Source organism: Macaca fascicularis, chromosome 12 (assembly GCF_037993035.2).
Source record: "Macaca fascicularis isolate 582-1 chromosome 12, T2T-MFA8v1.1".
NCBI lineage: Eukaryota > Metazoa > Chordata > Mammalia > Primates > Cercopithecidae > Macaca > Macaca fascicularis.
In genome coordinates this window covers 110992224-111016025 of record NC_088386.1, presented here as the reverse complement: position 1 = coordinate 111016025, position 23802 = coordinate 110992224, and the positions used below count along the sequence as shown (strand labels likewise).

At 38.5% G+C, this 23802-nt stretch overlaps 1 protein-coding gene across 1 annotated transcript in view; it reads left to right on the top strand.

Annotated features, from left to right (window-relative positions):
- The window catches only part of ABCA12 (ATP binding cassette subfamily A member 12), a 213383-nt gene that overhangs the window by 13472 nt on the left and 176109 nt on the right, over positions 1–23802 (top strand). The window contains exon 2 of the mRNA XM_005574203.5: positions 13851–13944. Coding sequence (XP_005574260.3) covers positions 13851–13944 — 94 coding nt within the window. The remainder of the gene's footprint in view (positions 1–13850; positions 13945–23802) is intronic.

Genomic DNA, 23802 nt, shown 5'->3' with positions numbered 1-23802 from the left:
AATATGCACATAGACCAATGGAACAGAATAGAGAACCCAGAAATAAGCCCAAATACTTACAGCCAACTGATTTTCCACAAAGCAAACAAAATCATAAAGTGGGGAAAGGACACCCTTTTCAACAAATGGTGCTGGGATAATTGGCTAGCCACATGTAGGAGAATGAAACTGGATCCTCATCTCACTTTATACAAAAATCAACTCAAGATAGATTAAGGACTTAAACCTAAGAACTGAAAGTATAAAAATTCTAGAAGATAACATTGGAAAAATCCTTCTAGATGTTGGCTTAGGCAAGGATTTCATGACCAAGAACCTAAAAGCAAATGCAATAAAAACAAAGATAAATAGCTGAAACCTAATTAAACTAAAGAGCTTTTCCATGGCACAAGGAACAGTCAGCAGAATAAATAGACAACCCAGAGTGGCATAAAATCTTCACAATCTATACGTCTGACAAAGGACTAATATCCAGAATCTACAACAAATTCAAATAGATCAGTAAGAAAAAAACAATCCCATCAAAAAGTGGGCTAAGGACATGAACAGACAATTCTCAAAAGAAGATATACAAATGGCCAACAAACATATGAAAAAATGCTCAGCATCACTAATGATCAGGGAAACAAAAATCAAAACCACAATGTGATACCGCTTCACTCCTGCAAGAATGGCCATAATCAAAAAGTCAAAAAAGAATAGACATTGGCGTGGATGAGGTGAACAGGGAACACTTCTACACTGCTGGTGGGAATGTAAACTAGTACAGCCACTATTGAAAACAGTGTGGAAATTCCTTAAAGAACTAAAAGTAGAACTACCATTTGATCCAGCAATCCCACTACTGGATATCTACCCAGAGGAAAATAAGTCATTATTTGAAAAAGGTACTTGCACACACGTTTGTAGCAGCACAATTCACAATTGCAAAATTGTGGAAGCAACCCAAATGCCCATCAATCGACAAGTGGATAAAGAAACTGTGGTGTATATATGTGTGTGTGTGTGTATATATATATATGTGTATATATATATATATGTGTATATATATGTGTGTGTGTGTGTATATATATATGATGGAATACTACACAGCCATAAAAAGGAATGAATGAACAGCATTTGCAGTGACTTGGATAAGATTGGAGACTATTATTCTAAGTGAAGTAACTCAGGAATGGAAAACCAAACATTGTTTGTTCTCACTAATATGTGGGAGCTAAGTTATGAGGACACAAAGGCATAAGAATGATACAATGGACTTTTGAGGCTTGGGGGGAAGAATGAGAGGGGGACGAGGGATAGAAAAGTACAAATGTGGTGCATTGTATACTGCTTGGGTGCTAGATGCCCTAAAATCTCACAAATTACCACTAAAGAACTTATGTCACCAAATAATACTTGTACCCCAATATCTTATGGAAAAAAAGAAGAAAAAAAGGGAAAACCAGAAAAGCCAAAAAATAACAGATGTTGGCATGGATGCAGAGAAAAGAAAACATTCATACACTGTTGATGAAAATGTAAATTAGTTCAGACTATGGAAAACAGTATAGAAATATCTCAAGGAATTGAAAATAAAGCTACCATTTGAATCAGCAATCTCACTACTGGGTATCTACCCAAAGGACACATGCACTCATATGTTTATTGCAATGCTTCTTATAATAGTAAAGTCATGGAAACAATCTAAGTGTCCACCAACAGTTGATTGGATAAAGAAAATGTGGCAGGCCAGGTGCAGTGGCTCACACCTGTAATCCCAGCACTTTGGGAGGCTGAGGCGGGCAGATCACTTGAGGTCAGGAGTTTGAGACCAGCCTGACCAACATGGTGAAACCCCGTATCTACGCAAAATACAAAGTTAGCTGGGTGTGGTGGCAGACACCTATAATCCCAGCTACTCGTGAGGCTGAGGCAGTGAATCACTGGACCCAGGAGGTGGAGGTTACAGTGAACTGAGATTGCACCACTGCACCCCAGCCTGGGCAACAGAGCAAAATTCCATCTTAAAAAAGAGAAAAAGAAAAGAAAAGAAAATGTGGTATATAAGCACCGTCGAATACTACACAGCCATAAAAAAGAATGAAATCATGTCCTTTGCAACAGCATGGATGGAGCTGGAGGCCGTTATCCTAAGTGAACTAACATAGAAGCAGAAAATCACATATCATGTGTTCTCACTTATAAGTGGAAACTAAACAAATGCTACACATGGGCATAAAGTCAGAGAAAATAGACTGTGGGAATGTCATAGTGGGGAAGGGATGATGGGTGAGAAATTACCTACTGGATACAATGTACAATATTTTGGTGATGGGCACACTAGAAGCCTAGTCCTCACCATTACATATGTAATACCCATGTAACCAACAAGCACATGTACCCCCAAATCTCAAATTTTAAAAAAAGAAGATAGGTCCTAAATAGGCATATCAAGGAGTGACTTCAGATTTCAACAGAGGTGGGATCTAATTCCAGCCTTCTGACCTAAACACGGGAAATTAACTTTAGTTGTTTATTTTCTGTGGTAACTGTTTCGGTAGTGGATCACACTGTAGCTCAGTTGATGACAGAACTAGCTTTTCCACTCAGACGTTGTCACAACTTGCTAAAGGCTTACATTTTGGATCAAGCTTGACATACCCTCCTGCAATCCCCACCTTGCTCATATTACTACCTTTCACAGTGACTGCAGAAAGAAGAAAACTTTGCTTCAAAATTTAAGAGCAAGTTTGTCTATGCATTAAAATATTTTTTAAAATAAAACAAATTAGGATTAAACTGTAATTTGAAAATAATCCTAAATCAGATTGAAATAAACTAGGTCCTGCACAACTTACTCAACTATGTGGTCAGTGCTCCAGTTCCTTTTATCTCTTCTGAATTGGTATCATTTACTCCCTTAATCCCTTTTAATTGCTCGAAAATTTTAGTTCTACCTATTGATTATGGTGCCTGGCACATAGTAGAATGCAAATTTTATGAATGTAGTCAATCATTAAAAAGTAACTGAGGTGAAGAGGTTTCAGAAATGGGAGCAATAGAAGAGTTAATTGACTTAACGTCTGATAAAAATCCATTGCTTCTGTAAACACCATAAAAAATTTACCAATCTTTAAAGTTCAAATCTATAAGTATGGATTTCACAAAACTTTCTTGATTCCAGTCTTCAGATGAGTCATTTCTTTAGATGGCAGTGAGGTACACCAGTGTATTAGTGTGTTCTCATGCTGCTAATAAAGACATACCTTAAACTGGGTAATTTATAAAGAAAGAGGTTTAATGGACTCACAGTTTCACATGGCTGGGGAGGCCTCACACTCATGGTGGAAGGCAAAGAAGGAGCAAAGATACATTGTACTTGGCAGCAGGCAAGAGCTTGTGCAGGAGAACTCCCATTTATAAAACCATCAGATCTCATGAGACTTGTTCACTATCATGAGAACAGCGCAGGAAAGACCCGCCCCCATGATTCAATTACTTCCCACTGGCTTCCTCCCACAACACGTGGGGATTATGGGAGCTACAGTTCAACATGAGATTTGGGTGGGGACACAGCCAAATCGTATCACCCAGAAAGACTAATTAATTGAGAACTCTGAGCCATTTTTATTTCCTCACTGGGAAACTAAGTTTGTTCATGAGAACTAAGGTTTATTTTGGGTCTTAGGTAGCAAGCTCTTACTTTGCAATGTAAACCTTGGATCCTCTTGTTATCATCAAATAACAGTCATTCTTGTCTTATAGGACAATGCTAAAAGAAAGAAAGAAAAAAGGAAAAAAGAGATAGTATACTTTATATATGTAAGTTTGAGCAATTTTTATTTTCAAGTTTGCAATAAAAAGTTCTAATTCTAGGTTACAAGGAGTCCTTTAAATGACTTTCAGTGCTCTCATAGAATAATAAAAGTATAGTATTCAAATCAAAGACAGCCAGTAATCCATTTTGTAGTGGGTTAACTCTATAATTTAGTGATTAACTCTGCTAGTGTAGCCAGACTCCCTGGGTTCAAACACCAGCTCTACTGCTCAGTGGCTTCTAGAAGAAAAGCTCAAAGACAGATTTTAAGATCCTGTCTTCCCATCAGCAAGAGGAAAGGAGGTTATTATGTTAAAAGTGATAATACATGTTGTGTTTAGCAGAGCATGTTGCACAATCTAAGCAGTCAATATATATTAGCTATTATAATTTGGAGTATTGTATTGAATGCTAACGTTAATTATAACAAGACCACTTGACAACAAGAATTCATCCTGGGGAACATATTTTGTAACAGTACTTAACAGAATTGTTAACATTGCCAAGGGAAAGAGGGGATTTTGTCTTTCTTCAAATACTCATAGAATTCTCATGTGGAAGAGGAGGCCAAACTTAGACAAATAGGCAGTAGTTACGGGAAGAAATATTTCACCTTAATATAAGCAAAAATATCAGACAACATGAGTTGTCTAATGATGAAGCAGTCTCATAGTAAACTTCTAGTCACTAGAAGCATTCACATAGAGGTTGGATAACCATATGGCAGATATATTTTCCCTAAGTCTTAACGTACCAGTCATTCTGGACTTATTTCTGTTCCTGGAATATCCCCCTCTCTTCCCCATCTGTGGATCTTCACACATACGCTTCTTCTGCTCAAAAGACTCCCACTTCTTTCTCACGCTCCATCCAACACATATTTATTTCTTGTGTTTGACCCTTTTTCATCCTTCATGTTTTAGACTCAGCTGTCTTTGATTTATCTTTCTCTTGCATTCTTTACTTCCTATGTCATATTATGCATTCCAGCTAGCTGTAATTATTTTTTTCAATTTCTATTTTAGATATGGGGAGTATGTGTGCAGGATTGTTAGATGAGTATATTGCATCCAAGTGGTGAGCATAGTACCAAATAGGTGGTTTTTCAACCCATGCCTCCATCCCTCCCTCCTCTAGTACTCTGCAGTGTCTGTTGTTCCCATGTATATGTCCATAAGTGCTCAATGTTTACTCCCACTTATAAGTGAGAATACAGAGTATTTAGTTTTCTGTTCTTACATTAACTTGCTAAGGATCATGGCTTCAGCTCCATCCATGTTTTTGCAAATGACATGATTACATGATTTCATTCTTTTTCACGGCTATGTAATATTCCATGGTGTATATGTACCACATTTTCTTTATCCAATTCACCATTGATGGACAGGTAGGTTGATTTCGTGTCTTTGCTATTGTTAGTAGCAAGGTGATGAACATATGAGTGTATGTATCTTTTTGGTGTAATGATCTTTTTTCCTCTGGTTATATGCCCAGTAAAGGGATTGCAAGGTTAAATGGTAGCTTTGTTTTAGGTTCTTTTGAGAAATCTCCAAACTGCTTTCCACAGTGGCTGAACTGATTTATACTCCCATCAACAGTAGATAAGTGTTCCCTATTCTCTGAAGCCTCGCCAGCATCTGTTTTTTTTTTTTTTTTGGTCATCGTTGTTTTGATTATTATTATTTTTTTTTTACTTTTTAATGATGGCCATTCTGACTTATGTGAGGCCAAAACAGCATGGCACTGGTCCAGAAACAGGTGCATATAACAACTGAACAGAATTGGAAACTGAGAAAGAAAGCACCATACTCACAACCACCTGATCTTTGACAAGGCTCGCAAAACCAAGCAATGGGGGAAAGGACTCCCTATTCAATAAGAGGTGCTGGGGTAACTGACCAGCCATATGCAGGTTAATAAAACTGGGCCCCTACCTTTCCCCATATATAAAAATTAACTCAAGATGGATTAGGGACTTAAATGTAAGACCTCAAACTCTAAAAATCCTAAAAGAAAATGTAGGAAATACCCTTCTTGACATTGGCCTTGGCAAATCATTTTTGGCTAAGTCCCCAAAAGCGATTGTAACAAAACCACAAATTGATAAATGGGACCTAATTAAGCTAAAGAGCTTCTGCCCAGCCAAAGAAATCATCAGCCAGGAGTGGTGGCTCATGCCTGTAATCCCAGCATTTTGGGAGGCCAAGGCTGGCAGATCACCTGAGGTCAAGAGTTCAAGAGTAGCCTGGTCAACATGGTAAAACCCCGTCTCTACTAAAAATACAAAAATGAGCCAGGCGTGGTGGCACATGCCTGTAATCACAGCTACTTGGGAGGCTGAGGCAGGAGACTTGCTTGAACCTGGGAGGTGGAGGTTGCCGTGAGCTGAGATCGTGCCACTCTACTCTGGGCAACAGAGCAAGAATTGGTCTCAAAAAAAAAATTATATATATATATCTCAATTGAGGAAACAGATAACCTAAAGAATGGGAGAAAATACTCTCAAACTCTGCATGCAACAGAAGTCTAATATCCAGAATCTATACAAACTTAAATCAGCAAGCAAAAAGCAAATAATCCCATTTAAAAAATTGGCAAAAGACATGAACAGATGCTTCTCAAAAGATGACATACAAGTGGCCAACAAACATATAAGAATGCTCATCCTCACTAATCATAGAGAAATGCAAATTAGTTGTAATTATTTTTTTGTTTCCCTTTCTCAAAAGACTGAAAACTTACATTGCTATATCTCCAGTGTCTAGTCCATAGTAGATGCTCAATAATTTTTTGTTGTATTTATGTGTACATCTTAAATAAATGGTTACTGTTTTATATATATTTATATGTATACTCTAAATTTCCTTAAAACTCTCCAAAACTATGATGATATGAAGAGGAATGAAAACTCTTCATCTTAGCCTTTTGTTTTTGTTTTTGGATGGAGGCAAAAGAAATCCTATTCAAATATAGAAATTGTATTGATATTCAGTATCATATCATTCTTTTTTTTATTAATTTTTTTTTTTTGAGACGGCGTCTCACTGTGTCATCCAGACTGGAGTGCAGTAGTGAGATCTTGGCTCACTGCAACCTCCACCTCTTGGGTTCAAATGATTGTTCTGCCTCAGCCTCCTGAGTAGCTGAGACTACAAGCACATGCCACCATGCTCGGCTAATTTTTGTATTTTCAGTAGAGACAGATTTTCACCATGTTGACCAGGCTGGTCTCAAATTCCTGACCTCAAGCAATCCCCCCGCCTCGGCCTCCCAAAGTGCTGGGATTACAGGCGTTAGCCACCATGCCCTGCTGAGTATCATTTATTTTTGACATAACCAGCCTCAGGTTACTCTAGTATAAAGGCACAAACTCAAATGTCTGTAGGGACAAAATATGTAATGTATAGGTAAAGTGCACCAAGCACTTCATTAAAAAGTGAGGAATGGTGACATCTAAGATGAACTAGAGAGTACTTTCCCCATTTAAAGGCATTCACATTTCATTGAAAACAATAACAAAACCGTGTGCAAGAAACGAAACCGCTCCGTGAGTCTGATGTGATCTTTCCACCGCCAGTCTGTTACTTCTGCTCTAGGATAATAAGATGTAGTAATTAAATTCACAGAGTCTCCAAACAGTAGTTTAGTTTCATATAATTTAAAAAATATATAGTTAGACTTGTTTACTTAAAATTCACCTGTATCTTATTTTCTTTACTGTTTAGTGAAAATGGTAAGATAATAACAATGGTAGACAAAAATAGAATCAGATAGACTAGCATTTATTAGAATAAAGGATTCTGACAACGTAATAAAGTAGTGATATTCTAAAGTTGAAATTATATGCTTTGCCCAAATTTTTTTGAACATCAGGTTTTTGAAATTTGTAAATACTTGAAATAATAGTTCTTAGCAGGTGCAGAGGAAAATATTACTAGATAATTTGATTTCGTTAATAGATACTGCAGATTAGCTTTAAATGAAAATTTTGCAATGAATTTACATTTGATTAATTCCAGGAATTGCTTAAGATTTAAACTTGTAATTTTGAGTTCATGACTTAGTGACTGCAAGGTCACTGAAATGTGCCCCGACATTATCATTAATTCTCCAAACCTCAATACTTGCATGCAACGGGATAGAGTTTCTAGATGTGACGCTTGTGTTTATCTCTTTTTCTGTTGCTTCATCTTTTGCATTCTTTTAAAAATTAGTCTGGATTTTCAAAAAGAAATGCAGAAATCTTTTAAATAATTTCTAAACTTTTTATTTTGAAACAAATTTAAAGAAATGTTGCAAGAACAGTGCAAATAACTTTTTTTCTTGTTTTTTAGTACAATTTGAGATGGGTGCTCCATTACCCCCAGATACTTTAATGTAAATTTTCTACAAAATAAACATAGCTAAATACCACCATCAAATCCTTAGACTCAAGGTTCACCAGCTGTTGGAACTGTGGCCTTTGTACAGCAAAAGGATCCAGTTTAGAATTACGTGCTGCATCCAGTTTTCATGGCTCTCGTCTCCTTTAGTCTGTAACAGTTTCTCAATTTTTCCTTGACCTTCACGACCCTGACACTTTCGAACCTTCATGACCAATTGTCTTGTAAAGTATCGGTTGTTTCTTTATTTTTTGAGTCAGGTTATTATTCATCTTTGGCAAGAATGTCAGAGAAATGATCCTCTTTTTTCCATTTCATCACACTAGGTTGTGCGTGATGACAATTTGTCCCATTTTGTAGGGAAATATTTTGTAGGTATGTGCTCCATTCCTCATTAAGCTTTCAATTTGTTTATGTTTACCTATGTGTTTGTTTCCATCAGCAGAGATTCATGGATTCCTAGTTTGCTTAATTAAATATATTTTATTTTCAAATATATTTTAACGTTTAAATGCAGCCACAGGCTGGTATCTGTATTCTTGGATGTGTCCTCATCATTCATTGCCAATCCCTTTGTAGTAAATCCATCATGCTTCTATCAATCTACCTACCTACCTGTCTATATCAATCAATCAAGCAAGCTATATAACTATCTATTCTTTTGTATCATCTGTCTCTATCTTCTACATATCATCTTTAGCTATGTCGAGTATTGAAAATAGTGAGACCCCACGAGCAATGATCACACCTAGCACTCAGTTGTCTACTAAAAGAAGCTAGGATTTTTTGGAAAAATAGGTGTTTTCAGGAATTGGACAAAGAAGGTACACAATGAGGCAGAAATAAATTGTGGAACCAGAAAGTAAAAAATAAATCATACACACACACATTTTAATCTACATTTTACGTCTCTTTATACGCTTGGGAATTAGGAGTTTATGCCCACTTTGCTCATTCTAACCCAACACTACCAAGTTCATTCTAGTTTCCTTCTATTCCAATTGTTATAACTCCCCTGATGGATAGTGGGAAGCCTGACTCCCCTAATGGGGGATATATCTACTTTTATCATCAACCTGCTCTTATGAAATCAATCGCCTGCCACTGCCTCTGTCCTGTCTTCTTGCACTGACACCTTCTTCACCCCACTTGGGCTCTGACACCCCACATCTCACTGCTTCAGTGCCCATGTCCTCTTCACCCTTCTAAGTCCCCACTTCCCTCACTGGGTCGCTGTGGCTCCCCAAGTACTAGTATGTACACTTACCTTGCTAGGACCTACCTATGGACTTTTGGATTGAATTTTTCAGGAAAAGAAGAAGAAAAAGAGAACAGAATGGTACATGTGAGTAGAAAATAAATCCTGGAGAAATAAAAGGATACCAATGCCCTGGCCCACTAAGGAATTATACACTATTTAGTGTGCACATACCCTTTGATGCCAACAGTATAGGGGGGTAGAATGCCAAGGAGATGTATAGACAGTGTAAAATAATTACACTCTAAGCAAAAATATGAAACCTTTAAACACTGCTTTCCTCAAGCATCTCAAGTAGCTCCGATGTCTATATGTGTCAAATTAATATATTATCCCTTTCTCTAAACAAACAGAAAAAAGTCATGGCTCATTGGTTTAGAGTTCGAATCCTTGACACCGCATTTGCTTCTAGGTTGCTTATAATCATATTTAAAATGGTATTGTGAACAACACTGCTGCTATGAAAATTTAAATTTTATTTATTTCTTGCTTTTGTGATTAACCTGTCAAGCTTAACATTTGTGAGACCGTAGTATAGAGGGCTTTGTATTTATTATCCCTCTAAAATGCAGTATGCAGAAATGTTCTCTAAACCTTTCCCTGACCTGAAATCCCAGGGAAATCTTGTAATAATAGATTTGTTTATAGGCTGGCTGTGGTTTTTGCCTTCAACAGAGTCTAAAATGCCTTAAACGTCTCTGGTATATATTACATTTTTGTCTGGATTCAAAATATGTTTAAAATTAATTTTAAGACTCACCAAAACATCCTCATGAAATCAACAAATTAGATCAAGCAAAAGACAACTTACACATACCATACAATATATGCCCCTTATCTGAATGTGGATATGTTGGTATAGTTGATCTCAGTCACTGAATTCTCATGAAGTTGCCATAGAAAATGAATAGATGTTCCTTAAAGTAGCTATGGGGCATCAAGGCTACTCAGATGAATACTTTCCTTAAAGAATAACTATGGCCTCAAATACAAAACTGATAAATCCACAAACATTAATTTTTTAACCTTAATTCTTTCTACTCTACATTTCAAATGAGAAACATAAAATAAAGATGATACCTTGTATCCAGGATCTTTAAAGAACAATCTCTAATTTCAAAATAAATCAGAGATGAGGCTAGAATAATAACACATCTTACATTTCTGTAGCACTCATATTTTTGCAATATAATTTCTTTTTTTTTTTTTTTTTTTTTTTTTGAGACGGAGTCTCGCTTTGTCGCCCAGGCTGGAGTGCAGTGGCCGGATCTCAGCTCACTGCAAGCTCCGCCTCCCGGGTTTACGCCATTCTCCTGCCTCAGCCTCCCGAGTAGCTGGGACTACAGGCGCCCACCACCTCGCCCGGCTAGTTTTTTGTATTTTTAGTAGAGACGGGGTTTCATTGTGTTAGCCAGGATGGTCTCGATCTCCTGACCTCGTGATCCGCCCGTCTCGGCCTCCCAAAGTGCTGGGATTACAGGCTTGAGCCACCGCGCCCGGCCTTGCAATATAATTTCTGTAATGCTTTCTTATTTGCTGCTCAGAACAGTACGACTCCGTCTCAAAAAAAAAAAAAAAAGTTCTGGCCTCCTATATATCTTGGGATTCAGATCCTTGTTCCCTGTTCTGCCTCACAATTGGATATATGACTTTGGACAAGTTATGCTAACTTTCTGCACCTGGAAAATACAAAATAAGAGTTGGATCAGATTACAGGACCTTAGGATGGCTTTGGCAGTCTGGTCAAACCTACAGCCTCTTTAAGAATAATGTTTTAAAATTCATCATGTAAAACAAAATAAAAAGGATTATAAATAAAACCAATTATACTGAAATTCAGTTATCAGAGTATAAAAAAAACAAATTTGGCTGGGCACGGTGGCTAACGCTTGTAATCCCAGCACTTTGGGAGGCCAAGGCGGGCAGATCACGAGATTAAGAGATTGAGACCATCCTGGGCTACATTGTGAAACCCTGTCGCTACTAAAAATACAAAAATTAGCTGGGCATGGTGGCACACGCCTGTAGTGCCAGCTACTCTTGAGACTGAGGCAGGAGAATTGCTTGAACCTAGGAGGCAGAGGTTGCAGTGAGCTGAGATCGCACCATTGCACTCCAGCCTGGCGACAGAGCAAGACTCCGTCTCAAAGAAAAAAAAGCAAATTTATGATATGGTAATATGTGTGTCTCCTTATTATGCATTAAAATCAAAGGTCTAGTGGTGAATTCATAACTAATTTTAATGTAGTAATGAGTATAAATAGCACTTTAAGGTATCTGCAACAACTCTAATGTGATTTTTAAATATCCATAATTTCTATTAGTGACAAAGTCACAGGTACTTCTAACAACACTGTGGTTCATTCCCTACATTCATCATTAATGGAAATACTAAATGTTAATAACAAGCTAGAGAAAATAAATATATAACCTCTTTCTCTCCCATTCAAATTTACAAACGTCCTGAATTCTCTTCATTAGGTGATCCCAAAGAAACTTTTCAACAAAAATATTCCAGGACTTTGTGAACACTCCTGTTAGATAGGCAGGGTGGCATACATCTATATCCACTCTCCTCAAGGGGCAGTCCACGGATCAGCTGTGTCAGCATCACCTACCCAGGAGCCTCTTAGAAATGTAGAATCTCAGCCCCCACCTCAGATCTTCTGAACCATAATCTGTATGTTTACAAGATCCCAAGTTGATTTGGAGTCCACCCAAATGTTTGAGAAGCACTGTTTTAGATTAAGTTGTTCAGTCTGTATGGGTGCTTTTCAAGCTCTGATCAAACCCAGTGCCTCTGGATTCCTTGGATCTATAGTGAACTTCCATTTTTGAAAACTTACCCTTATACCCAAAGTCTAAGAAGCTGGTGAGACAGGCCTACCAGCGAGGAGAGCAGCACTCTTGGACGTGCAATGGAGATTTTAGTAGCAAATGTACATTAGGAGCTATTTAAGGATGAGTAATTTATGGGGTTTGGATTGCTTTGGTGAATGGAAGAGCTCCAGGGAGATTGTTTGAGATTTGGCTGAAGCAAATTGTCTCTGAAAAGTGGGAGAGGAAAGGTAAGTCTGACCACAAAACTATACAGAAACGCAGTTCCAAGTTTCACTTTATTAAGTATATGCAAATTTTGTCCCTGTGGTGTGGTTTGAACACCATAACTATTTGCATATCACAGTTAATGTTCTTGTGAATATGTGTTTTTCGTGGCTCTGGAGCCAATTATATAGATCTATAAAATATTAAGCAGTTAGTGTTTTTCAAACTGAATCATATCTACATGGGGAGGAAAACCAGCTCATAAACTACTTAAAGTGAAATTCTCTAATAGAAATTTCAGGGTGGGTGCGGTGGCTCACACCTGTAATCCCAGCACTTTGGGAGGCCGAGGCAGGTGGATCACAAGGTCAGGAGTTCAAGACCAGCCTGGCCAAGATAGCAAAACCTCATATCTAATAAAAATACAAAAATTAGCCAAGCATGGTGGCGGGTGCCTGTAACCCCAGCTACTCAGGAGGCTGCGGCAGAGAATTGCTTGAACCTGGGAGGCAGAGGTTGCAGCGAGCCAAGATCGTGCCACTGCACTCCAAGCCTGGGCGACAGAGCAAGACTCCATCTCAAAAAAAAAAAAAAAAAAAAAAAAAAAGCAATTTCAATGCAGTATGTGTTTTTGAGCATCTAGTTTTCATCTAGTGGTAGAAATTTAGGTATCAATAAGACACTGCCCCTACCATAAATGAACGGCCAGTTTATTTGGGAAGTGGGCAAAAAAAATCATTATAACAGTGTAAATTCTATGATAGAAGCAGACACGCAAGACATTAAGGAGTATGTGGAACTACATGGGACTTGAAGTTCCTTTTTACTCCCTCACTCATTGACTCAATTATTTCTCTATTGGTCCATTCTTAGGTTCATTTATTCAACATTATTTATGGGTCATGACCCATGTCACACACCAGTCTTTATGACTGAGCGTAGAATGCTGACATTGAAAAGGCTAAAATAGGCATAGGTTGAAATTACTTTGGGTTCCGTATGCCCTGTTTAGAACATTGTGTCTTATCCAAGGGAAGTGGGAAATTCTAAAGGATTTTTAAGGAATGAAGTAACCAATCAGGTTTAATTTTAATATAATCATGATTGGGGCAGTCACGAGAGGTGATCCAAAAGAAGTCTTCAGAAGATTATTTCGTGGTTTTAAGCCTGGAAAAATCATTCTTCTGTGCATTTACGGGTCTTTTACATATTAAAAAAATCATTTTTTATTAATAATATCTACAGTTGGTCAAATATTCAGCTTGTGTTGAAATGTTATAGTATGACACATTTTTTTTGTAGTCAGGTCTTAAAAATCTTTGGTTCAACAATAAAACTAACCATTTTTTCTACCATTATGTTGCAGCTTTGGACACTTGTCTTGATCTTATGGCCAGTTATTATTTTCATAATTTTGGCTATCACCCGGACCAAATTTCCTCCAACTGCAAAACCAACTTGTAAGTAAATGAAATTTGTTTCTTTCCCTAATTTTCAGATTCTAGTTAAAATTTATTTTGGTACCACTTTAGTGTTTCATTTCAATTTTTTTTTTTTTTTTCTATAGTGTTTTCACTTGGAAGGATCAATACAAACAATTTGTGTGTTTTTTACCCTAGATTTTCAAGTTGGTCAGCAAGTTGAGTTTGTAATATTATGTAAAAAATATGAAGCTTGTAGAAGCCAGAAAATATTTTAGCCTTTTTAAAATTTTGACCCATTGATTATTCATTTCATACATTTTGCCATGATATGCACAACACAAACAAGCAGCAACCTAGCGCTACATCATTCTTTACTTTTGTAATGGAAACCGTAGTCTTGTATTTGATCAACTGAACAAATGAAAATCCAGAGTAGTATACACATCTCTTCTCTCTCTTTAGGGCTGATATTTGAGTGGTGTAAGCGTGTCAACACATTTAGTTCAAGAGAAGATTGTTCTCTAATTAGTGCTCTTTCAGTTACATTTAGTAACTGTCAAGTTGTAAAATGGGCAGAATGCCTGACACTCTATTATTTTCTTTTGGATCCAGAATGAAAAAGTAGAAAGGACTAAGAAAAGTCCTCAAAACTGAGGGGGATGAGGGTTTTAACCCCAGTGGTTTGACGAATGCTGTTTTTGTTTTTGTTTTTTCCCTGTGAAGCCAGTTTTCTTAAAAGAGGAGGAAAAGTCAAACCAGATACTTCTTGCTTCACAAAGCAGCCATCTCCTAAAAAGCTTCTTGTAAATCAAATTTCTATAAATTAGATTGTATTTCACAAAAATTGCGGTAATTTGCTATGTAAAAGAAGACAATGCTGAGTTATTTTGTAAAGAGAGTAAAAAGTTAGTGACTTTAAAAAATAATTACAGTGTTTTTGAATCACCCAGTTCTAAGAAATCAGATGAGAACCATAGCAGAATTTACATGAATCATGCGCAATAGGCTAATTCAAAAGAAAATGTTAATTCAGTTAGTGGAAAGCATTTGAACTCTTGGTGCTAGACTAAATAATTCCTTACATTTAAATAGTAATTTATTTCTGTTTTGTTTTGTTTTGTTGAGACGGAGTCTCGTTCTGTCACCCAGGCTGGAGTACAGTGGCGCGATCTCAAGTCACTGCAAGCTCTGCCTCCCGGCTTCACACCATTCTCCTGCATCAGCCTCCCGAGTAGCTGGGACTACAGGTGCCCGCCACCACGCCCGGCTAATTTTTTTTTTTGTATTTTTAGTAGAGACGGGGTTTCACCGTGTTAGCCAGGATGGTCTTGATCTCCTGACCTCGTGATCCGCCCACCTTGGCCTCCCAAAATGTTGGGATTACAGGTGTGAGTCACCGCACCCGGCCAATAGTACTTTATTTCTAAAGGATTTTTTCTCAAGTCATTTGAGTTATTGATGAGATTTTATTAGATTGTTCATAAAAACAGCATAATTTTGCTCTCTTCATATTATGTGTATATTAGCTACTTATAACAGATTGGCTCCATCGTATACTGTTGGAGTTTATATGTTTGTTCATATCTTAAGTAGCATGGACCTCAGAAATAATCCATTTATATATTTGTACGTATCTTAAGTAGCATGGGCTTCAGGAATATCATATAAGTAGGATAAATACTCTTAAATAGTTAATATGCTAACTAGCAATTTTCCCAGGTTCAAGCAATACTCTGCCTCAGCCACCCAAGTAGCTGGGATTACAGGCAACCTGCCACCACACCTGGCTAATTTTTGTAGTTTTAGTAGAGATGGTGTTTCACCATCTTGGTCGGGCTGGTCTTGAACTCCTGACCTCGTGATCCACTGCCTCGGCCTCCCAAAGTGCTGGGATTACAGGCGTGAGCCACCCAACCTGGCCTTTTCCCCCGCTTTTGTAGTAGAAAGAGAATAACTTTGAGATGTCAGTTTAGATTTAGATGCTTTTATCCTGTTTTTTAAAATTGCTCTTGTTTTTCTTTGTTTCTCATATATGTCTTTTATGCTGAAAGATTACAATTGGCCAATAATTCATTATAATAAAAATATTTCTTGATCTCATACTGTATACCAGACACTTAGTAAGGTGGTGACTGTATTATTCATCTCACAGTTAAGAAAACTAATGCACAGAGAAATTAAGTAACTTGACCAAGATGGTATAGTTAATAAGTAGTGGTGTCAGGATTTGAAACCAAGCAGTCTGGCTCCAGAATCTGGTTTTAAGCTCATGAACTCACATTTCTTACATTGTTAGTCAGTACTAATTTTTCACATTGCATCATTTACATTTTGTAAAAGTGAACTAAAATTAGAAACTAGGAATAGAAGCACCCCTGCTTTGTCTCAATTATGAAATCAAGAAATATGGGGAGTAGGTGCATTCCAATGTATGTATTAAGAGTTATACTAACTATTAGTATTCAATGCTATCTGTGTCCAACTAATTCTTCATGAATCATTGTAGCTGAAGTATCATAGAAATTAGGTCCTCTTTAATAGAGTTAAAATCACTTGTGGGCTACCGTGCTAGCAGGGCAATAGAGAAGCGAAGATGGAACTCTAGAATCCACCTCTAGATGAAACTCAGCCGTGGTGGGTCCCTTAGTTTTCATCATTAGATCATGGGTGTGCTGGAGAGTGGGGTGCAGTCTGAAATCCTACACTCATGCCCTCACCCTCACTTCCCTGAAAACATACCACTGGAAAAGTCAGCAGCAAGAGCGACGCCAGAACACACCTCACTCCTCTGACTTTCACAGCCCTCATCAGTGAGATGCCCCGCAGGCTCTTTCAACACGAAGGCTGTACAATAGCTCCTCTTACCAATTCAGGCACTGGAGTCATGACAACATGCATGGATCCCACAACAACTTCTGTTCTGTAATACTGTGGGTACATTCTGTTCCCAGAGGAGCCAGGCAGGTCTGTAGGACCTGATAACTCATTTAGAACAATTATAATTAGCAACTTAAAGGATTCCCTTCATAGTCTTTTTGCTTGTGGGGCATCTGGAGAAGTCTGCATTTTTGATGAGAGGGAACCAGCTGCAATCCCTGACACCAGGGGTGCTGGTCCAGATAACATACATATTCCCGACATCACCTGACTTCACTCACTCCCTTTTGTGTTGCAACAAACGGCTTAGGTAACTAGCCTCTGCAAATAATAAATCCCAGGTAAAGAAAACCTTTTAAGCCTGGCAGGCAGGCCCTAATTCTTCTCATTCAAACAGGGAAGAAATGAGCTGAGGTGCCAAGTTTGAAGTAGTTTCAATCTCTTACAATCTCCACATGCAGCAGCTTGTCAAGAGGCAAATGTTAAAGCCGAAAAACGCTGTTTAGGAACAAGGGCCAACAAAACAGCACAAATCTCCACAAGACACACTTAGACTAAGCCAAGCTGTAACATGCAGCAAGCTTATTTTGTCTCCCTTTAATACATACATACCCATGAATGTTCAGGCAAGCCGTCCCTAATTACTATGCAACTATTTTTCAAGTACAGTAAAACCCTGACAGAATGAGATAAGTAGACTCCAAACAAAAGTAGTCATGTCAAATAAGGAGTCACACTTTTGTGAAGTTACTGAAAAACAATGTTTTTCTATTGTTCCCTAAATACCTCTAAAAGTGCAATGGAAATCATACTGTGTAAATATGACCATACATTGCATTAAGCCCCACCTATCTCAAGGCTGTCACTTTCTAACATTCCTGGGCTCTCCGCGGATAAGAAATTCAGCCCATCTCACATTTGAAAATCAGGACTGGTGGAAGGCAGGAGCCATCCACGAACTGAATTATATCCAGATTTATATTATCACAGAGTTATACTAAATAGCACCCATCCAGATGTTACTCAACAGCTTTGGTAAATGCAAGGATGTCCAACATTTTTGGCATGACTTTTTTTTTGCCTCCAAAGTATACCCTTTATCTTCAGGGATGCATAAAAGTAATAACAGGGATGAACATTTATTGAAGGCTTTACTATGTGTCAGACACTGGGCTGAGTACTTTGCATGCCTTAGTTAATACTCACATCATTTCTTTGGGCCATGCAATAGGATTGTCCCTATTTTAAAGATGAGAAAAATGAGACAGAAAAATGCGTTAAGTAATTTACCAATGTTCACATGGTTATTATGTGCTGGAGCCTGGATTTTTGAAAAAGATACCTGCAGACAGGTGGTTTTATTTAGGTCATGGGTGCCACCGATGGCAGTCCTGAGGTCTGGTTCATTACAGTAACTCATTTTTCTTCCTCATACCACTTATTAGCACTATCATATATTGAGCATTGCTGTAAACATGAACTCAAGTTGTTTTTCTACTTGTCAGTAGCTCTGGGGAAAAAAATGTGAGAAGGAAGATTGAAATTGTTGATCAGCAAGTGGTTTTGTGGGATCCATGCATGTTGTCATGACTCCAGTGCCTGAATTGGTATGAGGAGCTATTGTACAGCCTTCATGTTGAAAGAGCCTGCGGGGCGTCTCACTGATGAGGGCTGTGAAAGTCAGAGGAGTGAGGTGTGTTCTGGCGTCGCTCTTGCTGCTGACTTTTCCTGTGGTATGTTTTCAGGGAAGTGAGGACAAGGGCACGAGTGCAGGATTCCAGGCTGCACCCTGCTCTCCAGCACACCCATGAGCTAATGATGAAAACTGAGGGACCCACAGGAAATAATTTTGTTTGCTATCTTGATTAGCTCAAAATCTCCATAGGTTTTTTGTTGTTGTTGTTCTGAGAAGCTCAGGATTCATCATCATTTGTCTTTTGCCGTGGATTGCCCAATCCAGTTTCTGCATTCTCATGAGTACCAGCAACACTAGTTAGTCTTTCAGGTTGGAAACATCTGAATCATCCTTGACTACTCCCTTCCTTTACCTCCCACAACCGCTGGCATGCAAGTCAGAATCCATCTGTGCAATGTGTCCCAGAGTTACTTTGCCCTTCCATCCTTCCTGCCACCCCTTGGTTCAAGATCCTATTGTCTCATGCTTGGATTGATTCCTTAGCTTTGTGACTGTGTAAAAGTGCGTGTGCGTGTGTGTGTGTGTGTGTGTGTGTGCGCGCGCGTGTGTGTGTGCTCACCTACCTCCAACTCTTTCCATGTTTCATCATCAAATAATCTTCCAAAATACTGTTTGAGCCCAACCTTCTCATTGTCTGACTTTCAAGACCTTCAAATTCAGGATTCTTCCAACTTTGTGTTCATGCTGTTCTGCAGTAGAATGCCTGTGCTTAAGGAGGAAGTGTCTGAATGTCCTCCACATCTCTCATTCTCACTCCCACGTTGAGGCATGTCCTTATATCTCCCCCTGAATGCCAGTTAAAAGCCAAGCTCACATCCAAGGCGTTCCCATTTAGCCTTGTCTGATCACTCAAACCCCAATCAATTTTCCTTTATATCTCTCTTGTTGAAGTATTGGCTTATAAAGGTCTTTGAGTGTTTGATGCTTCAATCTTGACTCACTCATTGGATGGATAGTACATTAATAGCAGAAATCACATAATACCACCGTACTCACAAGGTACTGCATGATTCCTAACAGGGAACAAAGTCGCAATGCAACAGGTCAGAATCTGATACAATTTGGAAGATGGATATGGGGGACTGGATTACAAAATTCACCCAGTGATAGTAAGAAAAACTCGATGTGAGTCTGAGATGGGTAAGGGACAAGGAGCTAGTTTGTTTTGGTTTGCTATTTACTTTTCAGATACAGGTAAATCTGACTATGGGATCAAAATAATGTCTATAATGCCCATATGGGGGGAAAGAAAATGAATGTAAAGCTCCATCACTCCTTCCCAGCTAGATCCACCTGGGAATTTCCATCACAAATATGAAAGAGTTCCAAATATGTAGGAGAGATTTTTGTGTAGGAGAATTAACCGCCTGCTTCTTGCTTAAGAACTTTTAGAAAATGTTGGAACAGCTTTTGAATTTCACGGCCAAAGACCCATCTTGTACTTCCTCCATCAGCAGATAGTAGTCAGTGACTTTTTGGGAAACATTACTGACCCTTCAAATACCAACCTGGAGATAAATTCTGTGGAAGCCATAGAAACTGAGATTGGGATTTGATTGGGACCCTGTTTCCTCCAGTGTCCCGTGCAGAGCTGCCTAAAGCACGCAGAGGGGAGGCAGATGTGAACACGGCTGCACTCACTCACTCACAGGGATGACTACAGCTCCTGCTGCCAGTGGTCCATCTCCCCCAGATCCTGGCCTGATTCTCATGCAATGTGGATGGCCACGCCCTAATTCCAGCTAACATGATGACAAGATTTCTCAACTAATACCCTCTTAGGCTCAGTATACAGAATTGCATCAGAGAATAGGAAATATCTGAAGTAAAATAAAACTTAATTTTAACAAGTAGAAAAATTAAGAGTAAGGAAGGGTATTTTCTCTCCATCCTGTATCATCCCCACATTGTGTGATCTACCTGGCAAGCTTCCCAAGGGTGATTGTCTCAGTGAAATTGGCCGTACAAATGTCTTTTGGTTTTTACTCCTTTTCTCTTTCCTTCATAAGAGCAGAGGGCCTTTTGTCAGACAGGGCCTCCTGTCAGATAGGGAGCACTAATGCCCAAGTCTATCCGATAAGTAAAGATGAATGGCTGAATATTTATAATATCTTTATAACATATATATTTTTTTGAGATGGAGTCTCTCTCTGTCACCCAGGCTGGAGTGCAGTGGCGCGATTTCGGCTCACTGCAACCTCTGCCAGCGGGGTTCAAGTGATTCTTCTGCCTCAGCCTCCTGAGTAGCTGGGGTTACAGGTACTACAAGTTACATTAGCCAACATGCCTGGCTAATGTCAGATTTACCTGGATCTGAAAAGTAAATAGCAAAAACGAAACAAAACTAAGCTAAACAAAACCTTGGTATACTTAGATTAGTGCCTGCTATATGGTAAGAGCTATAAAAGTGTTGGACATTATTTTCTATACTGTATTATTTATGATACTATATATGTTTAGAGTATAGCACCTATCCTTGAGTATCATGAAGATAATCTAGCATCTTGTCATCATTTGTCAGATGAGGAAACTGAGGCTCAGAAATTTTAAGATACTTTATGGGGCCAGGTGCCATGACTCATGCCTATAATCCCAGCAGTTTGGGAGGCTGAGCTGGGTGGATCACCTGAGGTCAGGAGTTCGAGACCAGCCTGGCCAACATGGTGAAACCCCAACTCTACTAAAAATACAAAAAATTAGCTGGGCCTGGGGGTGGGCACCTGTAATACCAGCTACTTGGTAGGCTGAGGCAGGAGAACTGCTTGAACCCAGGAGGCAGAGGTTGCAGTGAGCTGAGATCATACCATTGCACTCTAGCCTGGGCAACAAGAGTGAAACTCCATCTCAAAAATGACAACCAAAATAAGAAATTTTAAGAGACATTATTAAAGTTTCACATTTATTCTTGCCATCATCACATATTTAAAGGGCGCCTGTTGCATCTATTAAGCACTAATTAAGAAAGCCATGAGCCCTCACAGCAATCAAGCCTATAGGAGAGCAATAAGTATATCAGAAACTATTGCAATGTGAAAAATTCCACAGTGGAGGTAGGTCCAAGACAGAAGCAAAGAAGTTGGAGTCAGCAACTTTGCCTGGGACCAAGGCAAGTGCAGTACAAAATTAGAGGGTTTGAAAAAACTCAGTGATCAAGATCAATGATAGTTCAAGAGAGTATTTTACAAAATCAAAATTAATACAAAACCTTATGATGAACAAAATATCAATATTTAAAGTAAAAACAGGATCAGGGTTACCAACTTTTCTTTTTTCTTAGCTCCAATGTGGAGTTCAGTGCTAAGACTTAGCATGAGTCTTGAAGAATGAGTAGGAGTTTGTCAGTTAGATAACCAGTGTCATTCCATTTCTTCCAGAAAGCAGCTTATGTGAGTGAGGACACAGAATGTGAAAGAGTTAGATGTGCCAGGAATTTGGAATCTCTTTTGCCTGAAAGAGGAAGATGCTTGTTGAGTACTGAGAGATAAGGCTGTTTGGTCCAAACCAAAAGTATTAGACTTTGTTTCTATTTTTTGAGACAGTCTTGCACTGTCGCCCAGACTGGAGCACAGTGATGTGATCTCGGCTCACTACAACTTCTGCCTCCCAGGTTCAAGCAATTCTCCTGTCTCAGCCTCCCAAGGAGCTGGGACTACAGGTGCACACTATCATGCCCAGCTAATTTTTGTACTTTTAGTGGAGACAGGGTTTCACCATGTTGGCCAGGCTGTTCTCAAACTCCTGACCTCAAGTGATCCACCCACCTCAGCCTCCCAAAGTGTTGGGGCGGATTACAGGTGTGAGCCATCGCATCAGGCCTAGATTTTATTTTAAAGGTGATAAGAAGCCATTGGATTTTTTTAAACTAAATTAGTTTTATTTTCAAATGTTTAGAGATTTTTCTGACTCTAGATATACATGCTCATTATTAAAAATTAAATAATGAGATATGAGTGGTATATTGTAAAAAATGGAAGTCCTGCATAATCTCACCCTCTAAAGAGAACCATTGTTAACATTTCGGTGTACATTTGCTAGGACTTTTTTCTATGTATATACCAAATACTTGCAAATACACACACATAGGCACACACGCACACACATGTGTACAAACAAATACAACAGGACCATTGGGACTAGACAATAGTTTAGAAGGTGTTCCTGCAGCTGTGTGGAAGATGGTTTTAATGAGTAGGGGCTGGTGACTGGATTGGGAATTCTGGTGTTAAGACTTCCACTTCAGTCTTCTTTTTCATGATCTCTTGATTGCCCAAGAGAAATAGTAACTGAGGCTAAAAGAAATCTGTGTACTTCTCTATCAGAGCTAGCTATTTCCTTAGGCTTTTTAAACACCCCATTCTTCAATCCTCCATTTTATTTTCAGATTTTTAAAATCCATATTTCTTTTAAAAATAGAGAATTACTCTTTATACTATGAAGGTTTTCAATGCAAGGTTAGCCATAACCCTCTAATTTCATACTGTCCAAAATAAGATTTACACAGTTTAGGAGAAATTTGGGAAGTGAAAATGGAGCAAACTAAGGAGAAAATAATACAGAAATCACATGCTATTACCAATATTTTTCTTTTGTCTTTTCTCTATTTTGGAGATTGACAAACATATGTACCCAGCTACTCTACCTCAATCAAAATGATCTAAGTACATCTGCTGAAATAGAGATGACAGAGTATTACCCTAGGCTTTCTGATTTGGCATCTGGAGGTGGAGGTGGAGTTGGAGGTGGTGGTGAGTGGGATGGTGTTGAGGACCAGAGAGTTTAAATTTTGAAGAACTCGCCAGGTGATTCTTATGCTACTTCAAGTTTGTGAGCTACTTTTTCCTTTCTTTTCAACTTAAAAATAATTTTAGATCAGTGTGCATTTTTTACTTGCTCATCACTGTGAAAACAGAGAATGGATTTAATTCTTTGAATAATCACAGAGAAGAACTTGCTTTCACCTGAGTTAGCTTGCAGGCTTTCAGTGGCTGCCAGCATCCTATCCTTCTTTTCAGCATTCAGTCTTTCACTGTGATCCTCAGGATATCAGAAGTCTCACACCATTCTTCATGTCTTATATTGAAGACACATTTTTAGGACAGCTGAGAAGAGGAGCAAACCTCCTCTCAGAGAGTCCTGTTGGAGCAGTGTCTAAGGAAGGATGTGTTCACAATTTCCTGAATTGGTGTTTTTCCAAGATGACTTCATTGATGAGTTACATGCCCAGGGAACCCAGGTCCTTGCAAACAAGCGCTTCCCACTCCAGCTTTATAACACTACACTTCTGGCTTCATAACTATCAAAAGATCTTTTCACTATTTTGA